Source organism: Cornus florida, unplaced genomic scaffold (genome assembly GCF_030987335.1).
Source record: "Cornus florida cultivar Cherokee Brave unplaced genomic scaffold, ASM3098733v1 CherokeeBrave_3.0.0_Hap2_Chr08, whole genome shotgun sequence".
NCBI classification, from domain to species: domain Eukaryota; kingdom Viridiplantae; phylum Streptophyta; class Magnoliopsida; order Cornales; family Cornaceae; genus Cornus; species Cornus florida.
The window spans coordinates 1630221-1642123 of NW_026775578.1; the positions used below are offsets into that span (position 1 = coordinate 1630221).

Here is an 11903-nt window from a genome sequence, read left to right on the forward strand (position 1 = left end):
TTGAATTCCAGAGTAAAAAACAGAAGCTCTGTCAAAGAGTTTGAGTATTTCAATATTTATTTATTTATATAAAAAAATATTTATTAATTGATATAAAAAGAGTTTTTATCTATATTATTATTAGATGTGTAAAGAGTTTCAATATTTATTTATGTATGTAAAAAAATATTTATTAAATAATATGATAAAACACTAAAATCTACATAAAAAAATTTAAATTAACCTATTTATATCTATTTATTATTCTCAATTTTTTAATAAAATAAATCTAATTAGACAAGAATTATTTATATAAAAAATATTAATTAATTGATATATAAAAGAAAATAATTTTTATATAACTCTACTATGAGTTTCTTAACAAAATTAAATATAATTAGACAAGTATATATTTATAGAAAATAAAATAATTTCTATAAAACTCTATTACAAATTACCTATTTTTATTTTCCATAAAACTCTATCAACAGTGTTTCTATAAAATTCTAACACAAATTACTTGTTTATCTATTTATTATGAGTTTTTTTAATAAAAAGAAACCTAATTAAACAAGTATTATTAATATAAAAAATTATTTATTAACTGATACAAAAAGAGGTTTTAAAAGAGTTTTTAAAAAACTCTAACACAAATTACCTATTTATTTATTTATTATTAGTTTTTTAATGAAACTAAATGTAATTAGACAATAATTATTAAAATAAAAAATATTTATTAATTGATATAAAATAGTTTTTATTAAACTCTAGCACAAACTACCTATTTATTTATTATAAGTTTTTTAATAAAAGAAAATCTAAGTAGACAAGAATTATTAATATAAAAATTATTTTTAATTGATATAAAAAATAAAATAATTTTTCTAAAATTCTACCACAAATTACATTTTATTATGAGTTTTTTTTTTTATAATAAAAGCTAATCTAATTAGATAGGAATTATTAAAATATAAAAATATTTATTAATTCATGTAAAAAGAGTTTTAAAATATTTTCTATAATACTCTAACGCGTATTACAAATTACAATTTTTTAATAAAAGAAAATATAATTTTTAGAGTAAAATACAGAAGATCTACCAAAGTGTTTCAGTATTTATTTAATTATATAATAAAATATTTATTAATTAATATAAAAAAAGATTTTATCTATACTACTATTAAATGTGCAAAGAGTTTCAGTATTTAAGTATCTATTTATAAAAAAATATATTTATTAATTGGTATGAAAAGTAATTTTTTTTTTTTTTTTAAAAAAAAAAAACTCTATTAAACTCCAAAATCTATCTAATAAAATTTAAATTAACCTATTTATCTATTTATTAGTATGAATTTTTTAATAAAAGAAAATTGAATTAGACAAGAATTATTGATATAAAAAATACTTATTAATTGATATATAAAATGAAATAATTTTTCTAAAACTCTACCATAAATTAACTTTTATTATGAGTTTCTTAATAAAATTAAATTTAATTAGATAAGGATATATTTCAAGAAAATAAAATATTAAATGTGCAAAGAGTTTCAGTATTTTAATATTTATTTATTTATATAAAAAATATTTATTAACTAATATGAAAAGAGTTTTTATAAAATAAAAAAAAAGAAAAAAAAAAACTCTATAAAACTCTAAAATCTACCTAATAAAATTTAAATTAACCTATTTATCTATTTATTTTTATGAATTTTTTAATAAAAGTAAATCTAAAGTTTCAGTATTTATTTATTTATATAAAAACAATATTTATTAATTGATATGAAAAGAGTTTTTATAGGAAAAAACTTCGATAAAACTCTAAAATCTACCTAATAAAATTCAAATTAACCTATTTATTATTTTAAATTTTTTAATAAAAGAAAACCTAAATTTCTGAGTAAAATACAGAAGTTGTGCCAAGGTGTTTTAGTATTTATTTATTTATATAAAAAAATATTTATTAATTGATATAAAAAAAGTTTTTATCTATAGTATTATTACGTGTGCAAAGAGTTTCAGTATTTAACTATCTATTTTTATAAAAAAAATATTTATTAATTGATATGCAAAGAGTTTTTATAAAAAAAAAAAAAGAAAAAAATGTCAATCAAACTCTAAAATCTATCTAATAAAATTTAAGTTAGTCTATTTATCTCTTTATTAATATTTTAATAAAAGAAAATCTAATTAGACTAGAATTATTAATATAGAAATTATTTATTAATTGATATATAAAATAAAATAATTTTTTTAAACTCTACCAGAAATTAACTTTTAATATGAGTTTTTTTAATAAAATGCTGGATTATGAGGTATACTATACTGCTAAAAGGAAGAAGGATATATTTGAAGAAAATAAAATAATTTTTATAAAACTGTATCACAAATCACAAATTTTATTTTCAATAAAACTCTATCACAATAGACAAAAATATAATATTTAATGAGTTTCTATAAAATTTTAACTCAAATTTTCTATTTATATATTTATTAACAGTTTTTTAATAAAAGGATATCTAATTAGACAAGTATTATTAATATAAATAATTATTTATTAATTGATCTAAAAAGAGTTTTTAAAAAAGTTTCCATAAAACTATATCACAAATTACCTATTTATCTATTTATTATGAGTTTTTTTAATAAAAGAAAATCTAATTAGATAAGCATTATTAAGATAAAAAAATATTTATTAATTAATATAAAAAGAGATTTGAAAGAGTTTCTATAAAACTCTAACACAAATTACCTATTTATCTATTTATTATGAGTTTTTTAATAAAAGGAAATCTAATTAGACAAGAATTATTAATATAAAAAAATATTTATTAATTAATATAAATAGTTTTTTTTAAAGAATTTCTATTAAACTGTAACACAAATTACCTATTTATTTATTTATTATAAATAGATTTCTAGAAAATATATTAATTTCTATAAAACTCTACCACAAATTATCTATTTTATTTTCTTTAAAACTCTATCACATATAACTTGTTTTTATCTATTTATTGTGAGTTTTTTTATGAAAGAAATCTAATTAGACAACGATATATTTAAAGAAAATAAATTATTTTTTTAAAAGAGTTTATATAAAATTGTAATAAAAATTACCTATTTATGTATTTATTATGAATTTTTTAATAAAATATAATATAACTAGACAAGAATTATTAATATAAAAATATTTAATAATTGGTATAAAAAATAAAATAATTTTTCTAAAACTCTACCACAAATTATCTTTTATTATGAGTTTTTTAATTAAAAAAAAAATCTAATTAGACAAGGATATATATATTTAAAGAAAATAAATAATTTATATAAAATTCTATCACAAATTACCTATTTATTTGCAATGAAATTCTATCACATTAGATACGTATAAATTTAAATAGTTTTTATAAACTCTAACACAAATTACCAAAACTTTACCACAAATTAAGTATTTTATTTTCTTTAAAACTTTATCACATATAACTTGTATTTATCTATTTATTATGAGTTTTCTAATAAAAAAAATCTAATTAAATAAGGATATATTTAAAGAAAATAAAACAATTTCTATAACTCTATCACATTAGACAATGATATATTTAAAGAAAATATATAATAATATAATAATACATATAAATAAGATATAAATGTTAAAGAATTTGAACATTTCAGTATTTATTTTTTAATATAAAAAATATTTATTAATTAATACAAAAAGAGAACTCTATTATATATAAATATATAACCCTTGTATTTATCTATTTTTTATGAGTTTTTTAATAAAAGAAAATCTAATTTTACAAAGATATATCTAAATAAAATAAAATAATTTCTATAAAATTATACCACAAATTACATATTTAAAGAAAATAAAATATAACCTAGGGTCTTCCAAAAATCACAAACTCCATATAATAAATTTTTATATCAATTTCAATCTAATGTATAATTAGTATAATTGAATTTCTATTTTAAAAATTAATATGATTGAATTTCTATTGTAAATTAAAAATTATACTAAATTTCAAATTATCTAATAAAATTCAAATTACAAATTACCTAAAAAAATTTGTTACTTTGCAAAACTCAAATATTTCACTATTTAAATAAAAAATTATTATTTAATAAAAAATAAAATATACATATTTCAGTATTAATATAAAAACATAAAAGAATTTATTAATTTACGAAACTTAAACTCTATCACCAATTTCAAAATATTTCAGTATTTATTTATTAATATAAAATAAATTTTTATTAATTAATATGAAAACAAAAATTTTATAAGTTACAAAATATTTTCTAATATGTATATAAACACACACATATATATATATATATATACAAGGAATGGATCTGGAAAAACATTAGGGCAAATTTTTGAATAGAGGTGGTGGTGATGTTGTAGTGGCGCATGCTCACAGCCGAAGTCGCAACCAGCCTATGGCCGTGAGTCAACCATGGCCGAATCAGCCCATCCTGGTTTAGTCCACCTTGCTTTCCGGTCCTCTCCATCATCTGATGCTACAACAAAACAGTGGTGTGGCAGCAAAATTTTAACAGCATTTTAAAAAAAATGCTGCTATTGCTATTGTAGAAACATGGGCCCATTTTTTTTTTTTTTTTCATTTTTTTTTTTTTTTGTCCATGGTTCCCTTTCTCTCTCTACCCCCACTCCTAATAGCCGATCACTTTCTCTCTCTACCCCCGCTCCCCTCTCTCCCTCTCTCTCTCTCTCTCTCTCTCTCTCTCTCTCTCTCTTACTTCTCATCTACTCTCTCTCTCACACACACAAGTTAAACCTTGTGTATTGGGGATGGTGATGGTGATGGATCCGTAGAAATGAATCGGAGTTTGAAGGAATATCTGATCGGAGGGAGGTCGCAGCACCGGCGAGGTCTTAATCTCAACGGAGTGTCCGAGGATACGGACAAGAACTTGGATCTTTTCTCTAGGAATCGCCGGAGTCTCTCCGTTGCTTCGTCCGACGAATCGGACGGTACGATTCCTCTTCATATGCACCGCATTATCCTTCTCTTTGAATCTCACTACTCCTTATTTACTTGTGGACTGTGATATTTCATTCAAAGCTGTATGATTTAGTTTAATGCACAGTTAATTTTGATCTGATTCTGTTCAATCAGCTAATTAATCCCTTCACAACTTGTTCATAATTTAATTCATACATGTTCAATTATTGGGATTTTATGAAGCCAGAGCGTTTTGGTTTCAGTGTTAATTTACTTTTCATTACCTAATTGCAGTTTCAATGAAATTGGGGAGACTTTCAGTTGGATCAGCGAAACCGTCGAGGAATGGGATAGATGATATATTGTCATCAACTGACGAAGGGAAGCACGACTACGATCGATAAATTTTGAATATTTTCCTTCATTGAATTGATTTATATGTACGTTATTCAACTTCAGATATAGCCTCTTTGTATAGTGGTGTTAGGTGGAGTTAAATCAATGGATTTAATACAAATTATGAATCCACCTTTTACAATGTTGTCTCGTTGTTCTATATGTTGATGATTTAGTAAAACTCAATTGGCATGATAAATTTCTCAAATTTCTAAGGCCTACATGTTTTTTTTTTTTTTGTTTTTTGGTTTTTTTTTTTATACTAATGCTAGTATTTTTCTGATTTTTATATGGATGGGTTGAGGATCATCTCTAATCATGCATTTTGGTATGCCTCTTTAATGCTCATTTTCTCTCTCCCAAAAAATTATCAAAAGCAAAAAAAAAAAAATTCTCTCAGAGAAATTTCCCAAACACTGTCTTCACTCTTACCTTCTCCTTGAACCGTAATTTTAACAAAACAAAAAATGGTTTCTTATCTTTGGGATAGATAGAATCCCCTTTTTCATCATATTCAATTTAATTTAAATTATAATTGATTATATTTCTGAAGAAAAACACCATTATACATTACACTATCACAAAAAAAAATTATGTACTTAAATGTGCAAGACATGTCTATGCATCAGTATTCAAGTTTTGGACACAATTTATGACCTGGGTTTCACACATACACCACCCCTGGACATTTCTGCTTTAGCCTAATGTTCAGGGTGTCTCATAGAGCATTGGTTTGGTGCCTTTATTTTCATTCTCCCATGCATCTTCAAAAATTGTTCAAACCTAGTGAGTTCCTTTTACTCGATGTTAACCTCTACCAAATTGAGGTCAAGTTTGCACATTTTTTTAGTATGAAGTCACTTCTAATTAATGATTTTGGAGTTGAAGTTCAACCTAGTGTTATGATTATTAATCATATTAAACGCACAAAATTTTTAATCCAACTTGCTAAAATACAAGATAAAAAAAGAAATTCATTTTGCTGCCATGTTAGAAACTTGACATCTCAGCCTAAGAAAGGAAGGAAAGAAAAATAATAATAATAATAATAAAAAAAGAAACTTAACATTTCTGTACAGCATTAATTGCAGTGTGGTGAAATTTGAATTAAAATTGTATTATAGATTGTTGTGTGTTTCTGATTGTACCCATTAATGTTTCTAGGCTTTTCACTCCTCCTTAAATCCCAGTTTTTCCTTCATCGGATGGAAATGAGTCTAAAGTCTAAACCAGCCCCAGAAGCTCCAAGAAGGTCTTCCACGGTTAAACCAGACTCTACAGCTAAGACTTCAAGGGTACGTTTTCTATGTTCTGTTGTTTTAGCTATTGAAATTATCAACCAATTAAATACATAAAGTGACTGTCTTTCTCACCTACGTTTTAGTTAGAAAAGTTTTTGAATTTTTAGGTGTTCAGAGCTCACTTGAAATTTTACCCCATTTTATTTAGAACTTATTTTTTAAGCGAGATCCAGATTACCTTATCAAACGCACTTAATTGGATAATCACTTAATTTAAATTTGGTGAATTGGTATTTAAATTTGGTGAATTGGTGTCTCTCATGATTATAATTTTTATAAAGTTAAATGTAGCAAATTATGAAGAAAATTGAAAATGGTCTAATGATTCCATCAAATGTTTATGACTTTATGTTCCACTGATTTGGTGTATCAGCCTTATAATTGTATCCAATGTTTACATTCTTGTGATCTGGGCTGTCAAAATTTTAATGCCTAATAATGAAAGAGTTGGTTCTGAATCATGTTTGTAAAAAACCTAGAGTGATTGCTTCCATTTCAGGGATCTTCTTTTAAGGAACTTGTTAAAATGGTTTTAAAGTATCTTGGGTTGCAGATCTCTAATATGATGTTTGCTGGGAAATTGTCAACCCAGTCCATGCTAGTCCTGAGTTTTCCAGTGTAAGAAGCACCCTAAGTTAATCGAACTCTTCGGCACATCAGAATCTGAATTTTCCAGTGTAAGAAGCACCCTAAGTTTCATTTTTGTCATCTATTGTTCTGCACTATATTTTTTTTTGACTCTCTTATCATGTTTTATTGTCAAATTTGATCTGTAGGTCTCTACATCCATGAAGGACCTGTGTCATGATGTTTTTGGGATATCAAAGGAAAAGAAAGATCCAAGAGCTGTGAAAGGGAACCGAGGTATGACTTGCTTTGGTTTTCTTTAAGCTTACAACCCCCATATGCATATTCGAGTGCTCATTCATGTGATTTAGTATTGATTATTACCTCTTTATAGTGTTTTTGGAAAAACTTAGACCTCATTTTCATCAATTCCTTCTGAAACTTGGCACTTGTACACAGAATTGCTAGATGCATTGCCTGAGAAAAGAACATTTGAGGATGGTGGTTATTTGTCTGATGATGCCAAAGAGGTACTTCACAAGCACATCTTTAATCTTGATTCCTTTTATTTATTTGCTATCTCAAATCGTTCTAATTGCAGCATTGCTGAAAAAATCAGGTTGATTCAGAGCAGTTTGAAAAGATCCTAAAGTGTATAAGATCTGGGATCGATAGTGGAGTTACCCTTGAGACTGGAGGTGAGAGATTTGGTACCAAGGGCTACTATATCGCGCCCACGGTTTTCTTTAATGTTCAGGTATATCTCCTTGCTCCATAAATAGTTTGTAAGATTACCTTTCCACTGTGGAGGTCAATGTATCATCGAAACTAATATAATTGTAACTTAAATCAGGACAATATGTCTATTTCAAACGAGGAGATCTTTGGTCCCGTGCAATCTTTCTTAAAATACAAGTGAGTCACGAAAAATTCTTTGTATTGCCTATTATTGGAGTGTTTGTGCTTCTTCACCTTCACCATTTTATTTGTTGGTGGATTGCAGGGATCTTAATGATGTGATACGAAGGGCAAATGCGTCTCGTGTATGGGCTGGCTGCAGGGGTATTTACTCAGAACCTCAGCACCTCAGCACCGCCAACACCTTGATGCGTGGCTCATTCTGTTACTTTTGTGATCTGATTGTTTCCTTCTTCTATTTGGGACTTATTTGATGCATAATTGTTGCTTGTATTAATTCGAATACTAGTTATTGGTTTCTAATACGTTATATGTTTTATTTCAGGTTGCTCGTAGAGAAGGATGATACTTGGAGGATATATATGGAGTCTCTCCCCATTTTTTTTCTTTTTCTTTTTTTAAATGATTTGATGAGACATTAAAAATCTTTTATTTCCCTTGTTATTGAGACATAGCTACACTAATAAATGCATTGTAATCCCTTTTTTCTTTCCTTGACTTTGTTGTGAATTGAGTTTATTTGATCAATAAATTTGGTTTATGAATGGATTGACGTGGATTATTAGAATTTGAATTTAACTTAAATTTGCTTCATTTTTTTTTATAAAAAAAGTGTCATTTTTTGCAACATTTATATTTGCTGTCATATGTTTTTCATATGTGGTAGCAGATACAATTGCTGCCATTCCTATCGTGACACAAGTTATGACAGCAAATACAAACGCTACCTATAAATGCGGCCAAGTAGCTATGACATCACTTCTCTTTTTTTTTTACTTCTAGCAGCAAATAAAATTGCCGTTCAAGACCATAATTGTTGTAGTGTGAACTCATCCCCGCTGCCATCGCTTCATCTGAACCGCCACCGAGTTCACCATGACCGAGTTCACCACTGCATTTCTTCCCCACCGCTGCTACCGCCATTTCTTCCTTTTTCTGCACTGTGTGTGGTGTGAATAAAAGGAAGGTTGAGTTAGGGGTTTGGTTGTATTGAGATTAAGGGTAGCAATTCGTGTTCGCAGGTCATAATAATGTCATGTCGATATAAGGGTATTATATTAAATAGGTAAATCCATACCCAACCTATTTAATAATCGTGTCAAGAACTCTCAACACTAACCCAACCCGATTATTAAACAGGTAAACGTGTTAACCCGTTTAATGACCTGTTTATCAAAATGAGACGTTTAATATTTAATCAAATACTAAATAATAGAAAAAAAATTGTCATAATTAACCCAATTATTCAAAATAAAAATAAAAATCATAAGGCATAAACAAGGTTTATGTTGAAATGACTTAACTATCCATAATAATTGGGTTTAAACAGATAACATATTACATAGGTCATATTTATGATTATAACATGTTGAGTTAAATAGGTCATAAACGAATTACACAGGTTGAACTCGTCAATCCTAACCCGACACAGTTAAGTGAACGGGTTAATCGTGTCGACCCTTTTATAACACAAACTCGTTTATGTCAAACCCAAACCCTTTTAACTCGTGTCGTGTCGTAATTTACCACTCCTAATTGAAAATATAAGAAACTGCATCGTTTTATTAGAAGGACAACTCTGTCTTTTTTCTTTTCATGTGGCTTTAATGGGCAAATTGTAACAAATTCATAATCCAGGGGGGTTTCTTGTAGTTCAGGGGGGTTAGTTACAAAACCCCTATACATTTTCATCTCAAACACCTACCCATAAAAGTCGCCACCATCTCTTAGCACTACTACCATTACCACCACCACTTTCATCTCTTCATTTTTTCTTATGTATACATATATTACACATATACACACATATACACACACAATTACAATCCAATCTACTTTGCCCCTAACCTTCCCCAAATTAATCACAAAAATTCCGTCCAAACTAGTTTTAATGCTCAAACATTGTTAAGCTTTGGAAGAAGAGCAAGAAGAGCATAGTCAATCCATGTATCCTGAAACTCGCGCATGATACAATCGCCGCCGGTGATGGCCCGAGCAAGGCGTTGGACTACACACTCCGAGCTTCGAATTTGTTCAATTTGTGCGTTGTCAATGGCAAGCCGAAACTAACGATAAACCACATCTCACCTAACCCAAAATCTTAGACCATTCATTGAACATGAGAAAGATAGAGAGGAGAAAGAGTATGTAGAAGGGCAACAACGTCCTTTTAGATTTTGATATTTTATGATTAAAACACAATAAAATATTCATGGGCAATCTTGACTTTTCCAACCTTTTAAGGGCATGTTTGGATCAAAATTAAGATTGGGGTGTCATTGTTTAAAAATAAATCAACTTGTATATGGCTGTCATTATGACAAACTTCAGAAGATTTCATTCTACTTAATCCTTAAATTTTAATAAGTGAATGTAATATTGTGAAGAGAGTCCACTTTGAAGGCATTGCTTGGCAGTTAGCTCCCCTTCACCAACTAGACAATAATGAGGTTGAGTCTATTGGACGGGATATGTAAAATAATTTGTCGAAAGTTGATAAATAAATTATTTTTATTAAATTTTAATATTTTTTTTCTTCGTAAATATTTTACGATAACCAAATACCAAAAAATAAAAAATAAAAATATTTTCTAAAAAATATTTTAAGTCCAAACAAACGAAACCAAAATGTTTCATGCATTTTTTATTGTGCGCCGTGAAATGTTCAGATGGTATGATTTTTTTCTCATTAAAAAAAAAAAAATAGTATTCTAGTCCTACTAAAAACAATACCGTAAGATTTGTTTGTTGATTTAACTTTGGGGAATTTTTTATTTTTATTTTTTGCCCGGGAGAGTCGGTAGGTAGTATATGAGTCGTCCAAATTTTAGCGACCAACTTGGGTTGAGTCAACTTTTAAATGGGCCTACTCTGAAAATTTCAGCTGGCCTTTGAACACTGTCGTGAGGTTGGGCTTAAAGACAAAAACAAAAAGACTTTTGAAAAGTCATAGTCAAGGTCTTTGGGCCTTGCGTTGGGTATACGTACAAGATCTGTCCCATTGTGGCCCCAGACGCAAGAACCATTGTGCAAATCCCATCAAACCACTTTGAAATTGCATGCTCTCTCTATCTCTATGTGTAATATATAGACAATCATATTGTATTATTGTGCTATGCTTTTGGCATATTGTATATTCCAAGCTGTAAGGAACCGTCTGATCTAGAACCAAAGGCTGAGATTGAACTGTCCCAACAAATTAATTTATATATAAATAGAATAATTTTCATTTTCTAAAATAGAAAAACTACTATGAGAGTGCTGTTGAGTCCCAAAGAATGATACGTGGAAGAGTCGGTGGTTTTTAGAAGTGACAAAAGTTATAACGACTCGAATACGATACGAGTTAAACATGTTCGGATTGTAAACGGGTCGACACGATTAACTAGTATAATTAATCGCGTCGTATTTGAGTTGAGAGTTTCAACCTGTGTAACCCGTTTATACACGTTTAACAATATATGTCGTAAATAAATTTCTATATAAGTTCTAAAATTACTATATAAACTTGTGTTTTATAATTTAATATTTTGTAAACTAGAAATTATTTAATAATTTGGTTGATTTAAAATTTATATATTTTTTAGTATTTATAGATTTATTGAGTATTATTAATAATTTAAATAATATATATATATATATATATATATATATATATATATATATATTTGTAAACAGGTCATTATGTTTAATAAACAGGTCATGTTAGTATTGAGAGTTCCAGACACGATTATTAAACGAATCGTGTTCAGATTTAGCTGTTTAGTATAATATT

At 27.1% G+C, this 11903-nt stretch overlaps 1 protein-coding gene across 3 annotated transcripts; it reads left to right on the forward strand.

Annotated features, from left to right (window-relative positions):
• Nucleotides 1-4389: 4389 nt before the first annotated feature.
• On the forward strand, nt 4390-8621 carry LOC132268812 (benzaldehyde dehydrogenase, mitochondrial-like). Of its 3 annotated transcripts, XM_059769661.1 has the most exons (10): nt 4394-4975; nt 5241-5386; nt 6507-6637; nt 7197-7320; nt 7420-7507; nt 7670-7740; nt 7830-7967; nt 8064-8125; nt 8214-8272; nt 8454-8621. In XM_059769661.1, the coding sequence occupies exons 5-10, from the start codon at nt 7432-7434 to the stop codon at nt 8462-8464; spliced, it is 417 nt and encodes a 138-aa protein (XP_059625644.1). In that variant the 5' UTR covers nt 4394-4975; nt 5241-5386; nt 6507-6637; nt 7197-7320; nt 7420-7431; the 3' UTR covers nt 8465-8621. The 3 variants fall into 3 exon arrangements, with proteins under 3 accessions (XP_059625642.1, XP_059625643.1, XP_059625644.1); XM_059769659.1 differs by having other exon boundaries at nt 4390-4975; nt 7143-7320; nt 8214-8621; XM_059769660.1 differs by having other exon boundaries at nt 4390-4975; nt 7236-7320; nt 8214-8621.
• Nucleotides 8622-11903: the final 3282 nt, after the last annotated feature.